The 20593-nt window shown below is 41.5% G+C and overlaps 1 protein-coding gene across 3 annotated transcripts in view; it reads right to left on the bottom strand.

The window, feature by feature from the left end:
* wrap73 (WD repeat containing, antisense to TP73) overlaps positions 1-20593 on the bottom strand; it is a 38214-nt gene that overhangs the window by 16544 nt on the left and 1077 nt on the right. For 2 of the 3 annotated variants that reach the window (XM_067970250.1, XM_067970251.1), the window contains exons 2-6: positions 20278-20369; positions 18013-18165; positions 14602-14718; positions 2389-2461; positions 540-643 (exon numbers count right to left, since the gene is read on the bottom strand). In XM_067970250.1, coding sequence (XP_067826351.1) covers positions 540-643; positions 2389-2461; positions 14602-14718; positions 18013-18036 — 318 coding nt within the window. In that variant the 5' untranslated portion in view covers positions 18037-18165; positions 20278-20369. The remainder of the gene's footprint in view (positions 1-539; positions 644-2388; positions 2462-14601; positions 14719-18012; positions 18166-20277; positions 20370-20593) is intronic. The other variant, XM_067970249.1, reaches the window with a different exon arrangement.

Raw genomic sequence — 20593 nt, 5'->3', positions numbered from 1 at the left:
CCTCATACTTGGCCCTGGGTTGCATGATGGCTTACAGTACATCTTTCTACTGGGACAGGTTCAAATCCAGTCCAGATTAATGGCATGAAAATCTCTCTGAACTGGCTGCAGTCTAAGCACAGTTCCCAGAGTGTATGGATCCACAGCCCACATAGATTAGCAGTCCTGCTCAGAAGGCTGGCTAGGGAAGGAATTGGAAATTTCGCACTGGTGCAATAGGGAGCCGATTCATCAGGGAGCAATATAAAAAGAATCTTTACCTTGATCTAACCCATTCTGTAAGCGATTCAAACTGCTTGAGGCAAGCACTGGGTGCAAAATGGGGGAAAAAATTCCATCCCCTAGCACTGGCAACCATTCACCTCCATGAGCATAGAAAAAGACCTTGCTCCTGGCATTCCAGCAATGCAGTGCTTGGAATAAAAGTATTCATCAAGCATGAGTGTGTGTGTGTGTGTGTGTGTGTGTGTGTGTGTGTGTGTGTGTGTGTGTGTGTGTGTGTGTGTGTGTTTTTTTTTATGTATATAAAAGTTAGTTACCCGCAGCAGCTGCCACTCGCTGCACACAAAGATACTTATGTAATCCTTGCAGTCCCGTCTCTCTGCTAACGCCATGTAGCGGCCGTCCTTGGTGAAATCCATCCCTGAGGCCATAAACAAGCATTTAGTGTGGGGCATTTTGTCAGATTGTCAAAATCTTACAGGGTCTTAAAGAAGCTACACATGGAAATCCATCCTCCACACAAGCACCTAGTTAAAATGGTTAAACTAAAGCCGATTGAGGAACAAAACTTCTAATAAAAACTTGCTTTCAAATACTTATTTGTACTGTCCCCAATTTTATCCCTTTCTCTCCTGAAGGCTGAGGTACACTTCCATGGACACCGATATCTCACCCAAATGTATAAGCCTCGACAATGAGGGGGTAATTTTAACTTAATCCTCCCGCGGGAAGCTGACAGGATTGGATCTGCCGCCCGTTTTACACCCCACCCAATTTTACTTTCCACAATGGAAATGTAAAACAGGTGGCCGATCTGATCCTGTCAGTTTTCTGCCAGGCAGGTTAGGTTAAAATTACCAAGTGTCAGCAGGCTATTAAGCTGTGGAGGAACTCACAACCAAGCCCATTTCTGTCCTCAGACAGAATCCCCACACACACTTTTTAGCAGGGGTCATTAGGGACCCTGACTGATTTTTCTCTACCCTAGCTCAGGGCACTGATGCCAATTAGGGTGCCGCAACTGCAACCCTGACTCAAATTAGCTAACAGCACACCCCCAGGATTTCACTTTTTTGGGATTCAAAATCTGTGTTTTTTAATTAACACTTTGTCTTTTTGAGTTTCAAATTACAGCAATCCAAAAATATGCCTCGTGTAATCTGCTTTAAGTTCAAGTCTCTCAAACCAAAAAAATTACAGAGCACTGTTTTCTAAGATACAATCTGCACGATCAATTGTTTATGATCAAGTTCTGCTCATCATATCTGAAAAATAATCCGGAGTACAGCATTCTTAGTTGTCAGCTACACCTAGTGACAAAAGTCAGTAGTGCACAACCTTTCCTTTGTCAGTCAATACAGAAGATGAAAGCCTACATGGGTAACTGAAAGTTACATGGGTAAGATGGGTATAGAGGGATATGGGCCAAGTGCAGGCAATTGGGACTAGCTTAGTGGTATAAACTGGGCGACATGGACATGTTGGGCCGAAGGGCCTGTTTCCATGTTGTAAGCTTCTATGATTCTACTCAAGATAGACTGGTTTCTCTGGGAAGTGAAAATTGATTGCAAGGGCTCCAGTGTATAAGAAATACAAAATCCTATTAGTGAATTCCATGAATCTAGATTTTTTTTTTCTTAAATAATTATCTCTTTTTCAGCCATTCAGGGCAGGTAGATGGGCTACTCCTTCCCCACTCCCTCATCCCTGCCAACGCCACTCAGTAGGCAGCCCCTAGGAGAGGCATAGACCAGCGTTAAAAGGCATGTCCTCAATCTCCGCTCCTTCTGGGAAACTCAACCAGGTTGTTTTTTGAAAGGACAAGATCAGCAAAGTTGCAAGGAGAAAAACAGGCAGACAAAGAGTACTCCATTGTCTTGTGATATGGCACATTAGGACCCAGACTACCCTTCTGGGATGCTTCCTTTCGAGTTTCACTTCTTTTCAATGGATTTCCTTGAACAAAGATCTTTGGTTTTACCCCCCCACCACCACCACCAAGAACCTGTTATGCAAATGATAACAATAGAAATCAAATAATTAACACATTGAGGACTGTAGATATAAGCAGAATCAATAACCAGTTTACAACACACATCCTTCTCAATTCCACTTAATTCATGCTTCATATATTATCCTTCAAAACAAGATTGCTCATCCACTTACCATGCTGACAGGCCTTGGGATACTTGATATAAGATACAGATTTGGTGCACAGCGACCAGACGGTGATTCTCAGCTGTCGAGAGAGATAAACGTTTATTTATTTCATTGCCGTAGCAAGCGCAGAACGCCGGAACTCCGACCCAAACATGACCCCATAGAAATTAATCTGTGCAAGCCTACAGGCTACACTTCCACACTGAATAACAAATCCCTTCTCAGCAGCTGAAATTACAAGAACTCTATGCAAGAATGTCATTCACACCACCCAACCCATTAAACTATTAACCTTAATGTACAATTTGATCAAAAATGCAACATATTTTTACATCAATGAATGTAAAGACCAGTCATGTCTGCATCAATGTCAACGACATACCATTTCTCTTAACTCAAACAATCCAACTTTTAAGTCCCTTTCTGAAGTTTGTTTCAGGTCTTTGAAGCTCATCATTTGCAACAAGTTTCATAACAAAATCACATTGGATTGTAAATGGGCCTCAGGGGGACTAAGGAGTTTAGATTGGAAGGAAGCTTCTCCCAGTGGCTCAGTAGGTAAAAGGTATAATTCTGAGCCAAACACACTAAACAGTACAAGGTGTGACTCATGCCGAGTCAGCTGGAGCAGCCGAGAGGGTGCTGCAATTGACCTCAGCAATCTTGAGCTAGGAAATAGGGAGGGGGAAAAGAGAAGCAGAAGAAGTGGATGGAGTTCCTGCTTCTGATTGCTACCCAGTGACTCCACTGGAAAATGTATACGTGTGGACATCAGGTGAAGACAGGATCAGATTTGGTTGTGATGCTCCTCCACAGTTGGCACTCTCATCCATAAAGAATGGCCACTCGGGTGAGATGCCAAAGGGTAGGCAGCCCAAATACATCAGTGAATTCAGGAAAGAAAGCAGAAAACAAATAATGCTAGGTGAATGCGCAAAAGCTTCTCCCCAACAACGTTGTATCCTGTACAGTAACCTGGTGAGTCACTGAACAGTTTTAAACTTTCTCCAAGATTAGTGGTTACACATACTTAAAAGGTCCTCCCTTGATTTAATTTTCAGCACAGTATTTCTATTTATCTGAACTGGTATACCAAAAATGACCAGACCAGACAGTAGGCATACACACAATACTGATGCCAAGTCTTTACTGCAATTACTGCACGTTTCAGTACCAGGCCAGTGCACGCAAAACAAAGGATCATTGATGAAAAAAAAACAATAAATTAATTAACAATTAGAGGGGAATTCTCTTTCTACCCCTACCCCCACCCCCTGCAAACTACAGATTCTAGTTTTGACTCCTAGCATAGGTCAAGTTAGCTAATCTCTGCCAGGGTTGCAAGAAAAGGACAGACAGCTCCCGGCTCCAGTCCTGGTCCAGCATCTTCCTGCTGTTAAAAAAGTGTGAAATGTATCAGGTGAAGGCGAAGCTGCAAATAGCCTCTCATGCTCAGTGCCCAGGCTCATTTTTGAAGAATACCAATTCGGCCATGGTTTCATTCTTCTGCCCATGGAACTAGCAACTTCACGAGAGATGGGCAAGAGGGGGAAAAAAAAACTGGAAGTAATGAAAAAGAAACTCCGTTATTCGTTCATGGGATGTGGACGTCGCTGGCGAGGCCGGCATTTATTGCCCATCCCTAATTGCCCTCGAGAAGGTGGTGGTGACAAAGTTTGCTAACAAAGCACCTCAAATGAGAAAAAAGAATTCTCAAGACCAAGCCTTGTGTATAAAAGCTGTCAGGTGACTAATTTTTAAGATTCCAAGATATCCTGACCCCAAAAATTTTATTAATTTTTTTTTAAAAAAAGCTTAGCATGCAAGGCACCTTTTTGTCCCAGCTGTACAAGCTCAGCTCTCAGCTGTTGAAAATGATCCTGAATTCTGCCACTGTACAGCCGCTTTTAAAATAGAATACAAATTGCTGAAACTCTCCAAGCACAGTAACTCGATAAGGCAAGGCTGTGCACAGTTTGAGGGATATTAAACTCTGATAGTTACAACCAAAGAGAGATTAAGCCTCAATTTTAATAAAACTCAGTAACGAGGATCGCTGGTTTTCCATTCTCAGAGAACAAGCAATGGAATCATGGAATGAAATCCAAAATTCCTAGTAAACGTCCTGGAATCCCATCTGATTAAAATGGAAATGAACTTAAATCATCATAAACCAGTGGCCCCATGACCATTTTATTTTTGAGATTATTCATAAATTAAAAGGATGCTGCCCATTTTGGCCTGCCATTGCGACAGCAGATGTAAAATCCACTGCAGTTGTAGCCTCAAGTATGGATGAAATTGATCCATTAGCCAAATTGAGTGGTTTCACCTGCACCAAGCAGCATGGGTAACAAAGCAGCCATTGTTTTTTTAAAATAAATTCAGTGATTTATAGAAGGAACAAGTGTCTAGGAGGCAGCGCTAATGGTAGCTCCTGACCTCAGATGCTGGCTTCAACTGCCATGTACAAAGAAACAGACGAGACCTGTAAATGGCACTTAAGCAAGATCTCTTTTTAAAGTTAACATATCTCAGATTTACCAATCTGAACACGTGCCCTAACGATAAAGATCCCCTTTAATTAAAGCACCCTCAGACACTTGGCCTCAGTAAACAGTCACCAGGATTTAGGATTGAAGTTTGTTGCCCCACCTCAGAATTGTCTGAATTCCTACTAAAATCTTATGCTTTTCACTTCTGGCACAAAGAAGCACTTTTGTACCTCAGTTGGTTTAACACTTGAAGGCTAATGTCTGGAAAACAGAGTCAATTCCCAGTTTGTTTTATGGAATTAATAAATCAAACATTACTTATGAAACTTGATGCTAATATAGTTTCCTCTGCCTTTATAAAATACACTATACATCATGCTCATTCATTTCATTGGGCCAAACATGGGCTCAGAGTAGGAATAACTGGTTCCTCAATGTGCGGATGAGCACACGTACACAGATTGTATTCCCCCTTTACAAACAAAGTAGCTAGTAGAGTTTATTTAAAATTATATTATAAAGCAAAGACTTTACATTCAGATGCAGAGTGAAGGTTGTGGAAAACTATCCCTGATTTTAATTTAGTCCAAGAAAAAAAATCAGGCAGTTTATAAAAAAATTCAGTCAGTGCCCAGAGACAGAGAAGCACAGCCATAACAAACTCATTCTCTTCTTTCCTCCCCTAGTACTGACAGAGGAGATTTAAAAATCTGACTGGCAACTTTGACAAGAGCTAATATAAAAAAAATCTTTTGCACAGCAACACCAAAATTCTGACTAGTGTTACACATCTATACAGAACCCAGGTACTGAAGGAATCAGAACAAAACTTTTAATCTGTGGTTATTAGTTCTTCAAACTGCTCATAAATCGTTCGTTGTACACCAGTGCTCTGTCAATATACGAAGTTTTGCTATGCTGTATGGAACACAGACAGTACCTGCAGCTGCAAACTGCTCAACAGAATGCAGCCTACCACTGGGCGACTATGCTATAAAGAACAGGCTGTAATGCGGTGTCATTTAAGAGGAGGGAAATTTAACAATAATATACAATTAAAAATATTGACCTAAAATGGGGTGCAAAGTCTGGGGGGGGGGGGGGGGGCAGGGGTGGAGTTTGTTCAAAGTAAAAACCACAGCCTAATTTAAAAATAAAAAAAAGTGTTACAAAAATAAAATGCCACAAAGACTTTTTGAAAAAAGGCAAATTTCTGTATCAAATGGAGACCATCCATGCAGAGTCTCCTTGCTACCAGGCCATTCAGACGAAAGGAGGAGCTCTGTACGTCCCTGAGCAGCTCCATTAAATCCAGATTACCAATCTCATATACACAACGCAGCAGACTTTGCAGTCGATCAACAAGATTATTGGTGGCACTGGGAGCACACAATTCTAAATTCTCCCTCTTCAGCCAAATCAAAAATTCACATAAGTCGGACTTGCTCCTAAACATATTTTGGGCTTGTAATTTTGTAAAACAAACATTTATATAAAAATCTGATTTCATACTATCAGTGCGTCAGATGGTTAATCGTACTCCAGGACTGGTTGGCACCAGCCACTGCTGCTGAAACACTCCAACAGGTGCAGTACTGGTAACCATCACTGTATAAAACACAACAATAAAAACATACTAGCTCAAATAGCCTTCAATTTGTAAACCAGACTCTGCTCGGTCAGAGGGTCTCTTTTCATAGCCGTGTCTGTCAGCACGGGATTTTGCAGGATTATTCTGTACACATTCCACAGCATAAAGCATTTGAACAAAGATAGCAATTGCATCCAGAACCAATCACATTTCTACTCCAATTTTGTTTTGATTTTGAAAGATTCTAAGAGCATGATGATAACCTATAAGTTAATTTTGTTCCATTGCAATCCTCAAAGTGCTGCTCGAATTCACTCCAATATTAAGTAAAAACATACACTGCAATATTAAACATTAGGCTCCTCTGATTACTCAGTTGGTAAAGTCAGCATATAACGAAGACAACACAGGAAGGTGCAAGGTTCAATCCTTGGCCTTTGCTGAATTAGATCTTAGCCAGTAGAAGTGCTTGCTAGAAAATGAACGGCTGTGATGGCCCCTGATCACCATGGTCAGACCCCGGCCACACGTTCATTGTCTAGGTTCAAAAATGAACATTAGCAACTTGGATAAAATACTGTAGAATGCCTGGCACCACTGGAACCATACCCTAATGGGAGTCTATAACTTCTGGGAGGGATGGGACAAAAAAGAATCAAGCAAACAGTCAAGGAGCTGTATCATAGAATCATACAGCACAGAGGGTGGCCACTCAGCCTATCGTGCCTGCGCCAGCTCTCTGAAAGAGCTACCCAATTAGTCCCACTTGCCTGCTCTTTCCCTATAGCTCTGCAAATGTTTCCTTTTTAAGTAGCGATCCAATTCCATTTTGAAAGTTATTAATAAATCTGCTTCCACCGCCCTTTCACGCAATGCATTCTAGATTGTAACAACTCGTTGAATAAAAAAAATTCTCCTCATCTCCCCTCTTTTTTTTTGCCAATTATTTTAGATCTGTGTCCTGTGGTTAACGAACCTCCTGCCACTGGAAACAGTTTCTCCCTATCTAGTCTATCACAACCCCTCAATTTTGAAAACCTCTATTAAATCTCCCCTTAGCCTTCTCTTCTCTAAGGTGATAAATATTAAATGACTTTTGACATATATTAATACTATTACTGAGCCCCTCACCTCATACAGAGCACAGTCTTCCAAATAAGGAGAATATAAAAAAATATTCTCCATCCCCTCTTTTGCCACTGCAAACTGGTCAAACAGGCAACAAGAAACTTTTCCCAGGCCCTTGCTCATCTCTGGCCAGTTCTTGGAAGTGAGGTTATCCCAAGGTAACTTACTCTCCAGTTCTCCCTCCTTCCAGAAGTTTCTATCATAGTTATACTTAATTCCATAAATTTACACTCAGGAAGCTCTTTAGTAACCTCATCACTATTTACCTGGAATATGAGAGCCAAGGGCTATAATAACCAGAATAATGTGTTTCAGAAGGAAATAACCAGCTGATTTTTTTCTCCCCCCCCCCCCAAAGAATAATGGTTCACTGAGTAAATGCACCACATAATGCAGCACCCAGCCATATACACTCTCCATCCCAGTGTCCCTATGCATGGGGAAATAAAATAAGTCAATATCTCCTCACAGAGTTGGGTGATAATTTAATTTAGCAACATAGGAAATTTTAGGGTTATGAAAAAGCAGTTATGTTACCTCTAACAATGCTACCTCTTTTAGTCTGAGCTCAACTCTACCTTCCCAGAGTTTCTCAATTCCCCCTTTCTCCAGCAACAAATGGGTACCTAAACCCAATGGCCTTCCCTAGCCAACTGTTCCATGCACCTTTGTGTGAAATAGTAGTGCCTGAATAACCTAGTTTTAAAACCTTTTGTCAGGTTCGTCAATGTCTCTAACGAATTTAAAACCTTCTAATAAGTCAACTCAAAAAGTTCACTCCTTTCCCTAGTCACACAAGAAAAATTAAAAGTGTGTAGTATTTCTAAATGCAGGGACTCAAAAAACATTCAAGTGCCCATCTCAAGTAATCAGAGTCAAGTAGGTAGTTATTTTTCGACGGGAAATTTTTGGATGGGAAAGAGCTTGCTGGATTGAGACAGCTGCTGAAACTATACAGTATTTCTGCAGGGACAAACAGGTCCCAGTACATTCATTCTGAACTAGAACTGAGGGAATATTACCGACTGCACCAAGTGTGATTAAACTCCAAGCAAGGTGACAAAGTTACTGGCTCTGAAATAAAAAGAACTCATTTATATAGTGCCTTTCACCTCAGGACATCCCAAAACGCCTTACAGAAAATGAAATACCTTTTGAAGTGTAGTCACTGTTGTAATGTAGGAAACATGGCAGCCAATTTGAACACAGCAAGGTCCAACTAAAAGCCATTAAATAAATGACCAGATCATCCATTTTAGATGTCGGTTGAGGGATGAATGTTGGCCAGGATACCAGGAGACCTCCCCTGCTCTTCTCCGAATAGTGCCGTGGGATCTTTTACATCCACTTAAGAGGGCAGGCAGGGCCTCGGTTTAATGTCTCATCTGAAAGACAGCACCTCAGATGGAGCCTTTACAAATGTACTTTTGTTCTCTAAAGATATGTTCAGATAAAGACGACCTTCTGGCCCATTTGATTTCACCCTTCAGAATGTAAACTCCATCATCTCCCCTATTACAGCATCCAGCTGTTTCTCAAATGAGTCCCATGTCCTGGCCTCAAGCATCATTCTGGACATCCTGCTCCAGCTGTTGATCACTCATCATGTAAAGTAATACTTACTGGCCTTTGCCTTGCACTCTGGTACACCTATTTCTTCAGGGTCTCAAGTCTGAGAAAATTACTTAATCAGTTTGGTGAATTAAAATCTGTTTTAAATTTGAGATTACAATTTGATTGGAGAAAGAAGAGACTTGGTGTAAGCAAATAAGAATCTTCTGAGCAATCTTCTGCCCTCCAGAAAAAGTTTCCATCAGGTCCAATATACACCAGCACTGCAATGGACTTCATTTCACAGTTATTTGTACATTCTGTACACTTTTCAGGGAGCATCTGTAGACCTCAAATTAGTGGAATATCTTCAAATAAAAATAATTCTGGGTTCATTGCCCAGGGTTACAATATCAACCCATTTCAACTCCTCGTGCACACTTTTCAAATGGTAGTGGAGGGGGGGGGGGGGGGGGGGGCCATGGGAAAGACAGACAGTAGAGAACTCAGAATCATGAATTTTGTGCACAATTGTTGTTGTAATATACAGATATAGCCTTGAAGGGGGTTTATTAGACAATGTACGTTTGTCTGTCAGACAAATCACACACTTACTATGAAAGCAGTCCTCAATTATTAGGAGGTTGACTAAAATAAACTGATAGTCACAGACCAGTCGGCTCTAACTGGTTGATGCAAGATCCTCGGAATACCGTCTGTGAGATGCTCGTTTTAGGATACGGTACAGTCTGCAGATTTTCAGACATGAATCACCATTTTCAATTGTGTCAATATAAACAGGGTATCGCCTCACTACAAATAAAATAGAAACTAAACATTTTAAAGGAACTGTAACACCGCCCAGATCTATAACGTTAAGTGGACCACAGCATTACCATTTGTTTTAATTGCAAGGGGCACAGTACTCGTTTGGCTTCACAATTCCCTAGTACAGACATGTGTGTGCGTGTGTAGATCCGATCCAAAGGACCAGCAAGAGCATTCCAAAGGATTGCGAATACATTCCAAGGCCCACACGTACCCGTACAGGAAGCTTATTCTGCTTGCAACAGTGAGGATCAGTGGGGGGGGGGCGCGCGATAAAAGAGGCCAGAGAAAGCAGAAAGTAGTTGCATTCCAGTCAACACTTCCTTCCTTTGTACCCGTCTTTCCTCACTTGCCCATTGCTCTTCTCCCCGAGCCACTCATCTCACCAACTCTATCTATGCTATCTGAACTCGCCATTGGTGAGTAGCACAGGAATGGCCAGGTGATGACTGTTCCCTTGACACCATTGTAAGTACAGCATTGTAGGGCCAACAGCTTACATTGTAACCAACAGCCCCTTCACACACACACCCCCTCCCCATACACACTAGATCCGAGGACCAGGGTATTTCCTAGAGTTTGATAAATTGAAAATATTATGCAGAAATAGTTCAATTAGTGCATTTTTAAAAAGATTTAAAAACTACTTTTGTTCATTTATTTTCCTTGCAAAAGCAAAGTGTGAAAATACAATTCAAATCAAGCACGGAAAACAGACCCAAATCTGATTGAAGCTATTTTTTCAGTAATGGAGCACCATTGAAAGTTTCAGACCTCAGGTACCCCTTGCCCATATAACAGGAATACATGTGCATGAATAAAACGGGCACAGAATTACTGAATTTACAGATCAATTTATAGTTTGAAGAAAGTCCAGTTTAATCGCTCATTGAAGCCGCATGGTACAACAAGTAGTACATGAGCACTACATGCAAAGTTCTGCAAGCCACATGTGGGGCCTCTCACAAACCTACCTTGAGATGGGTTTACGTGGAGTGTTTGCAATAGCTCTGAAATAGGGGCGTAAAAAAGCTGGGGTTGTCTGAATTATGAAACACTAGGGTCCCTGTACTCTGCCTGCATGCCAAACGGAGCAGAAGTCTGGTAAAATAATCACAGGGCTTTATTCTGACACAGACGCCAATGCCACTTCAGCGAGTCTAGATGTGGGAGGTCAAGGCAAGTTCAGACTGCAGCAGACACACCGCCTCCAAACCCTACCAGCTGGAAGAATTTCACACCACATGCATCAGGACGCTATGGCCCGTGTTTTCGGAAAACAGTTACACTAAAGACTCGCTAAGAGCACCTGTTTGTATTTCAGCCAACTTGAGGTCATAAGATATACGACTTCCCTGGCACCCTGTCTAAATCCATTGAACAGTCTGATAGGAAGAAAAAAAATTCCTGCACACTGTACACTTCGAAGAGTGGCACAATCTGATTCCTGCACATAGTAGCAAAGCAGACTACAAAATTATAAAACATTGTTCAAAATTTGCTAGAATGTACCCAAAGCTACTCTGTAATACTAACCAATTATTAGGAGGGTAGAATAGCTTGCTTCACACTTCATTCAAGGCACTTCAAATCAGCCATGATCAGCAATTTCTCTCAATTGACAATGTTTGTGAACCATGATAACGTCAGTCTTACAACAGTCTATCAGCTTGTTTAGGAGATTCTAAACATCACATGACTGAAGTCAACACAATTTAGTGAGTCACACGTCTGAAATACCTATTCGTGGGTCTGATCTCCAAATACAACATAATTAAAAGACACTCGACAAAAGCATCATAAATCTGATGCACTGAAATCACTATGCCGATTGCACCATTTTGAAATGAAGTTCCTCTAATAATTATCCATATTAGTGTTGGGTGGGTTTGCGTGCCTGTGCTGCCAAATGCTGCAAGTTTGGACTCAGGGATTGATAGCACCCAGGCCAAACGAGAAAAGGTGAGTGACAGAACAAACCATTCACTGAGTCGATGTTGATCTTAGCTGTAAATTTGCAAGATAAATTGCAAAACTGATGCGTGTGGGTATATCTTAAGCTTATGTAGCTTCTACTTGTATAGGAGGAAGTTTAATTATCAGGAAACTCGGGTACAGACTGACGGCCAAGTTTTTCTTCCATAAGAGGATGATAATCCAAAAGGCAAGACCCACTCCATGCCCAAATTATCATACACAACCTAGCGTTTGGATGAAAAGCAACATTGCCAAAGCAAGCTGCCTACCTGCTCAGCTACCCTCAAAGAGAACAAAAGAAATAAATAAAAATATAAAGCAGAAACCATCTGAAAATCTGTACTGAAAGCAATGTGTGAATAACAGATTTTTAGTTTGAAATGTTCAAGTGGGCTATTGTCATTCCTGAGGCAGAGCAGCTGTATAAAGGTTTACCAGAGTTTCCTAATCCTTTTTTAATCAAAAAGGTAAAAATTAATACTCCACCCACCAACTTTTTAACAAAGTGCATTAGAAGGGAACGAGGACGGTTTGGTGGAATTTAACCCGCAAAGTACTGTGTGCACTTAGTCCTTTTCAGACTTGGCGCAGTAAATGGATTGGAAGAGATCTATGGAACTGACAAATGCGACAATAGACTGTGTACAGAAATTAGATATAAAGTAGCCCTCACAGAGTAACATGATTTTCAATTTTCCCTTCCACAGCACTTCAAAAAAAAGTGAACCTGTATTGATATCCATAAATACTGCAATTACGGGCTCCTTGATGGCCTGTGGACAATTGCACAAACCAGTGTGGTACAGAACCTGACCTGTGGCGAGTTAACTGATCTCAGTCACGATGCCAATATATGTGCTAGTAGCTTCAATGATTCTGAACTAGGGGGGGGAATAATCAACCAGAGTCCCTAATCCTGATCAGTACCCAGTAAACAAAGTTGGACAGTGTACATTGGATCAGGACGGGACCGCCAACCTATCTTTGCTCGTGTTATTTAAAATGTCTAAATTTCTCAATATCTAGTTTCCTGGAACTACGATAACTTGCATTTATATTGCACGGTTGACATAGAATAAACATCCCAAGGCACTTCAGAGGCGCGTGGGAAAAATGGGTGCCGAGCCAAAGAAAGAGATTTCAGTTCTCCCGGTGTCCTGGCTAATTTAATCCCTCAACCAATATCACTGAGAGAGATTATTTGGTCATTCATCGCATTGCTGTTTGTGGGACCTTGCTGTGCGCAAATTGGCTGCAGTGTTTCCCCGCACTATATAATGCAAGTATATAAATGCAAGTTCCTTCTTTCTTCCTTACTCACAAACTCCCCTCCTCTTCAACCGCCATCAAATGCGTGGAGCACAAAAAAGTTCCTACAGTTGGCAATCTTACAAGTGCAAATTGAAAACTAAAAGAGGAAGTTTACAGCAGCATTAGTAGAAAGAACATACAGCTGTATACTGACTGACAGTTGAAGCCTCCTGCAGACAGCCCTTCGGGAGGTGTTGGCAGACTTCATCTTTAAAAGGGAAACCATCTTCTTGAAAATAAAATGTTTGCAAACCTGTTTTCCATGTTGGGGGTGTGTGTAAAGCACAGTGTGCCATTTTTATCATGTTGATGTCATGCAGAAGCAAGGAGGTGATGAGTTTTGACACAATTTATGTCAACTGTCAGTCACTATACAGCTTTATTTTCTTTCTACTAAAGCTGCTGTAAACCTCCTCTTTTGGTTTTCAATTTGCACTTGTAAGATTGCCAACTGTAGGAATTTTTTTTTGTGTTCCAGGTGTTTGATGGAGATTGAAGGGGAGGGGAGTTTGTGAGTAAGGAAGAAAGAAGGAACTTTCATTTATATAGTGCCTTTCACGACCTCAGGATGTCCCATAGCGCTTTACAGCCAATTAAGTACTTTTGAAGTGCAGTTTACAAAGTGCTTGCAAACAAATTTTAGAAAAGGGTTTTTCAGATACATGATTTTCATGAAGCCAATGCCCCTTTGGATGAGCAGAGGTTTACAAACGCTGGAGAATGGAAGGCTGTCCAGGAGAGCATTGGAAACACATTCCTACTATGTAATATTCCTTATTATATATAAAGCAACACTACCATTTCAGAAATGGGTTGGGAGTTGAGGGGGGGTGGGGGGGGGGGGGGGGTGGGGGTGGAGGGAGGATTTGGCAATGAAAATAACACTCAAGCGCCCTGACCGCAGGTACCCACAACTGTGTCAAACAGCTTTTAAAAAAAAAATTGTGGTATTATACTTCACTAAGAGGTCAAATTTCAATGTCAATAGAATGACAGATTATTTTAAAAGTATATATTACTAAAGAAAGCCTGCTATCTTGTACTTTTATGCTTTTCCAAAACGTATGGCACCATTGAGAATGCAACTTACTTTAGAAAGTCAATACATATTTTAGGATCCAGGACACTAGACAGTTCAAGCTATCAGTTTATTGTGGTATCCGAATTCCATCGCCGTACAGCAGCTTTTTAACTCCCTCATAGCCATATAATATTGCTTAACATAAGCAGAGCAAGTGGTAGTCAAACAACTGCTAACCCTTAAATCCTATTTCAGCACAAGACTACAGACAGCAACTGTTGATGCTGTGCTGGTGGGGTGGCATTAACCTCACTTACATGGAACTCTGTAGTGTTGAGAATGTGACGTCCGTCTGGACTCCAGCGCGAGGCCACTAACCCAGCCGAACCCTCGTCAATCTTGCAGTGCCAATCAGGCTGCTCCAAGGACCAGACCTGTTTTTAGAAAAGCCACAAGTTAAATATGATCTCAGCCTACGCAAACAATCTGTCATAAGCAGGCAGCTCCCCTCACTCAGATCGAGATAGAGAAGAACCACTCCAACAACATTTCAAACCATAGAAAATTTTAGAAGACAACAAGCTGGACCATGAAAGACTGGCGCTGGATACCTCTGCAAAGGTAATGGTGTCCTTACCTATGATGCTTTTCTTCATATCATGATTTGCAGTAGAATGTTGATAATCTAAGTTTTGCTCACTTTGGCCAACAGGCAAAAGACTTGTATGAGGGGCTTGCTCTCAATGATGTATACATTTGTAGATGGTATGATAATTATTTAAACTTTAAAAACATAATTAATACCCACAATGTGGCTTGAAATGCACGTTTTGCGTGTAGAAGGTACCTGCGAAGTAGAAGACCGATCAGCATGAGCAGTCAGTCAAATTGTTTGTTTTTTCCCCCATTGTGCAATAGCCACTTTTAGGCAGAAGTTGCAAATCCTGCAGTAAATGAGCATTTTAAAAATGTAAAACCTACGTTACAGCAGCTGTTCTACTAACGCACAAAGAACTGTCTGGTGACAGTATTTCTGCACCAAAAGTCATGTCTGACAAAATCTCATATCTGCAACTTATTAAAAAAAAATTAAAATCCTGTGTTGCATACATTTCTCTTATCGCATGTTATAATACTCAGCACTAAGAATCGCAGCAACCATTTCAAGAAAATAGTAAATAATTAAAACGATTCAGCATCTGATGTAGACCTGTAGCATAATGCTACAAACATCTCAGGTTAGATCCCTGGTCTTTGCTGAGTTAGCTGAATAGTCTGCTAACAATCAGTCAGTCATCCTCACACATGAAGAGTGACCACTTGGATAAGGCAGCAGAGGGCTGTTAGTACCTATGGAATTGTACCCCAGCACAGGTCACTGCCTCTAACTACTATCACCTCCATGCATGTATAACTTCATCAGCTAGGATTTTAAGTGAAGCAGTGGCAACGTGAATTGATGATATACTATAAAATGTGATAAAGAACGCAAGCTTGATTTTCTACATGACACTATAGGATTAGATTTTCTGCTCATTTATTGTCAGTGGGCAGAAGATTTAGCCCCATCTACCGTGCAATCAACGTGGAGGATAGCACGGAGCGACAAAGTGGAAACTGGCCAATTAACAAGCAAGTGGCTCCATCCTCATCTTACTGCAACTTAAGCATTTTGCCAGTATATTCCAGAGACACTGGGGTGTAAATTCATTTCAGCCCTTTTTCAGTACTCAGAGGTGCTTAAAACTTGCCCACCCAGACATTTTCCATTCCACCGTGGTTAAAAAAATACCCTCCCTAATGGCACAACCAAGAGCTTTGGAATTTGGTATCACTGGCACAAACTTATGTCTCATCACTTTCTGGAACTGAATATTTGGAGTACTAACATGCTGCTGATTTTAACCTTGATTTTGAGGTAATTCCCCACTCCGGTTTTCTACTCTTCCCACCTAAGGATGTCAACTCCCTCAAGGTGCTTGGCTCTATGCATACAATTTTTTTAAAAACTTGCCTGTAATTTACATCAGGAGAAGTAAAACTACTTCTTGCACTTATCCAAGCATGAAATATTCCCTACCAATTTTCATTATGTCCATAGCATACTAATTTTCAGGCAGAAGGCCATCGGACGATCTAGCCCCCCTTTATCCACGGTATTCCCTTGGTGTATATCTACTAACCCTAAATTCACCTGGCATATTCTAAGGAGATCAATCCAAGGCGGTCGCTGCAGTGAAGTAACCTTATGCTGGCTCCAGTGCAACAACTGGAGCCAACAATGCCACAGAATCCAATGTACATCGCAACTTGCATTGTACCCAGCAATAAGTTCCTAACATAGGTCCAAACACCTTAAGTACTAAACAGTAAACACTAGGGTAGCTATAAAGTGCATACGAGAAGAAATGCTCGTCCAAGAAATCAGGTTCAAGTGCCCTTTAAAACTCCACTCTAAATTTGCAGACATGGCACATACTGACATGCACAATGGCATGCCACATTTTAGAGAAGGTTGAAGTGCCTGATTGCATAAGGTGAGCATTACCTGGCTGAAGCAACGATTGTTAATTCAACTCACTTGAGCCAAGCAGGTGAATAAAACAGAAAAGAATTTGCATTTATATAGCATCTTTCACAACCTCAGAATGTCTCAAAGCACTTTACAGCCAATAAAGTATTTTTTAAAAGTGTAGTCACTGTTGTAGGAAAATGTGGCAACCAATTTTCACACAGCAAGGTCCTACAAACAGCAATGAGATAATGACCAGATACTTTGTTTCAGTGATGTTAGTTGAGGGATAAATATGGGCCAGGGCACCAGGGAAAACTCAGCTGCTCTTCTTTGACTAGTGCCATGGGATATTTTACAAGTGGGCAAGTTTACAAGTCAACCCAAGTGGGCAGACTCTGTTTAACGCCTCATCCGAAAGACCATACCTCCCAACAGTGCAGCATCCCTTCAGGATCAGCATAGATTATGGGCTCAAGTCTCTGGAGTGGAACTTGAACAACACAACCTTCTGACTCAGAGGCGAGTGCGCTAGCACTGAGCCAAGACTGATACCATAAAACAATGTGCAGAAATTAATAAAGTGCAACTTCCCCCAACAATTCCACAACACCTTATTTGACCCTAAACTGCTTTCAGGTAGTTCTCAGCAGAGAGAGAAAGCTCAACACCAGTAAATTAAAAATTCCAAGATTTGGGTCCTTGCTGCAAGCATTCTATTGACAACAATCCTCACTAATTTACAGTAAGTTAACCATTTGACTTTACTAACTCCTTTTACAGGCTGCAGCGTGAAATGAGCAGTACACAACAAAAAGTTGTATTTATATATGCCTTTAATGTAGAAAAATGTTCCAAGGCATTTAAATGTATTGTTCACATCCACGTGTCTGTTTAAGCTAATTTACTATATAATGCCTAAAATAGTCGCATTCCACTGGTTCACAAAATTCACCAGAGTAGGAAAGAAACGGAAAATATTCAGACTGGGTCATGCACGGGGGCAGAATGGGTTGAATGACCCTTTCTGATTCCTACATTCATTTTCTCACTCCTCAGCAACAGGCCTCCCATTAGTTAAATACAGACATGTACTGGAGTGGATATCTTACGAAACTATATGGCATACAATATAAATTTTCCTGCTGAAGGATAATGAATGGAAGTGAAAGGCATTCTAAACAAAGAGAAATACACATGCAAGCACACACACTACCTGTATGAGTCCACGCTTGTACATGGCACATAAGATGAAAAGGGAGTCTGCGGACCATTCGACGTATTGAATCTGGTCCAGACACGTGTACAGGTGCAGGACCTGCAAGGTGCGCACATCACGGATTACCAGTCGATACTGGACACACACGGCCTACACAAAAAGATCAAATACATTAACTCTCCAAAACCCAATTTGTTTTTTTAAATAATTCATAGTTAAATATTTTGGGGGAAAAGAAAATCTAACACTACCTGGTCTGGTTATTCAGTCTCATCGCCTCTAGACTAAGGGATATTACTTCCACCCTTTAAGGTGAGATTCTGTGGTACAAGATCTGTGATGTATCGTCCTTTCATATCACAGACTTATACAGGAATCCTACTGGCAAGCAGTGGGGGGTTGGTGATAACCTCCCTACTCTAAGTTAAAAAGGACTAGAATGCCTTATTTTTAAACTTGTGTGTATGATCTTCTAATTTTTAAAAAAGTTATTTAAAATTATCTAGTAAGTCGTGTAACAAAGTTTCAAACTTGTCTGTGTGGTGGACCGTCTGCAAATATTGACAATCCCAGACACTTGTCCTAATTTCCAAGTCAGTGTCAGCTTCTCAAAGGAAAACTGTGACGCACATTGCAAAAACATTTTATTGGTATAGAACAGAAAAAAAAACATGCTATTAAGTCAGGAAATACAGAAATCTGATGACCACTATAACCTCTTCAGACACCCTCAGGTTCAGGGATTCTAGTTTGGCACAGGCACAATGGGCCAAATGGCCTCCTTCTGTGCTGTATCATTCTATACTTTTAAACCAGGCAATCCTTCCAGAATAGCTGGGGGGGGGGGGGGGGGGGGGGTCTAACAGTGAAACCATCATGTTCATCAAATTAACTTAGAACCAGGACAAAGCAGCCCACTTGATTGGCACCCCATCCACCACCCTAAACATTCACTCCCTTCACACCGGCACACTGTGGCTGCAGTGTGTACCGTCCATAGGATGCACTGCAGCAACTCGCCAAGGCTTCTTCGACAGCACCTCCCAAACCCGCGACCTCTACTACCTAGAAGGACAAGAGCAGCAGGTACGTGGGAACACCACCTGCATGTTCCCCTCCAAGTCACACACCATCCCGACTTGGAAATATATCGCCGTTCCTTCATCGTCGCTGGGTCAAAATTTTTTTTTATTATTCGTTCACGGGATGTGGGCGTCGCTGGCGAGGCCAGCATTTATTGCCCATCCCTAATTGCCCTTGAGAAGGTGGTGGTGAGCCGCCTTCTTGAACCGCTGCAGTCCGCGTGGTGAAGGTTCTCCCACAGTGCTGTTAAGAAAGGAGTTCCAGGATTTTGACCCAGCGACGATGAAGGAACAGCGATATATTCCTAACAGCACTGTGGGAGAACCTTCACCACACGGACTGCAGCGGTTCAAGGCGGCAGCTCACCACCACCTTCTTAAGGGCAATTAGGGATGGGCAATAAATGCCGGCCTCGCCAGCGACACCCACATCCCATGAACAAATAAAAAAAAGCAACAAAAAGGGGATTGCATGAATCATACAAGACTTGCTACATAAAAACAAGAACTTACCCCCATATCACACAGCAGAGTTCCCATAGATACACAATTGTAACAGAGAACATAGATCTTTTATTCAGCTACTATATTCAGAGATATTGGATAATCAATACCAGCTTCATCACTGGCTCATTCACCTTCAATTGTATCAGGACCATCAACACCAAGCAAACATTAAGGAAGTTTTAATGATGTTAAGAAAAAAAGAGACAACACAAACCAAATTAAACAAATGGAAGTGTTTGGGATCAAGAGTTTTCAAAACAGATGAACATTTTAAACCAAAAATGAGCAACAGTGCTATTACTCAGGTTATTTAGGGCATTGGTGGCACTGCAGTCCAGCTCAAACCAATCTCTTCAATGTGCCAGTGCACCTCAGATGATGCTCTTAATTCATCACCTCAAATTGCTGGCACTGCTACTACCACCACCAGAAATATGCAGCATTATAAAAGAGGGCATTTATATTGCATCATTTGCATCCTCAGGACATCCCACAATACTTCACAGCCAAATAATTACATTTGAAGTACAGTCACTATTCCGTGCCAACACTGCAAGGTCCCAAAAACAGTAATGAGATGAATAACCAATTAATCGTTTTTGGTTGAGGGATGAATCTTGGCCAGGGCAGCTTCCCACTCCTCAAATAGTGCCGTGGGATCTTGTACACCCACCTGAACAGACAGTTGGAGCTTCAGTTTAACACTTCCTCTTAGTCCTTGCGTCGGGCACAGCACAAAGTGCCCTCTCCAGACGCAACCTAAGTCTGGAAGGGCAAAAGAAAATCCGTAATTGGGTGTTTTTCACAGTTGAAATAGGCACAGTATGAGAATGTCACACACCCAGCATTATCCTAGAGTCCCAGCCACAGTACTGAACAAGCCTGACTCTGAATGAATGAGTTGACAGGACTGCGACTTTATCGGTGCTTTTAAAGGGAAGCAGAATGGCCGGGAGTCCCCAGCCGGTCAGTCCCAGACTGAGCGGTAA

Source organism: Heptranchias perlo, chromosome 32 (genome assembly GCF_035084215.1).
Source record: "Heptranchias perlo isolate sHepPer1 chromosome 32, sHepPer1.hap1, whole genome shotgun sequence".
Taxonomy (NCBI): domain Eukaryota; kingdom Metazoa; phylum Chordata; class Chondrichthyes; order Hexanchiformes; family Hexanchidae; genus Heptranchias; species Heptranchias perlo.
The sequence above is the reverse complement of the archived record's forward strand: the minus strand, read 5'-3'. Positions and strand labels throughout refer to the sequence as shown.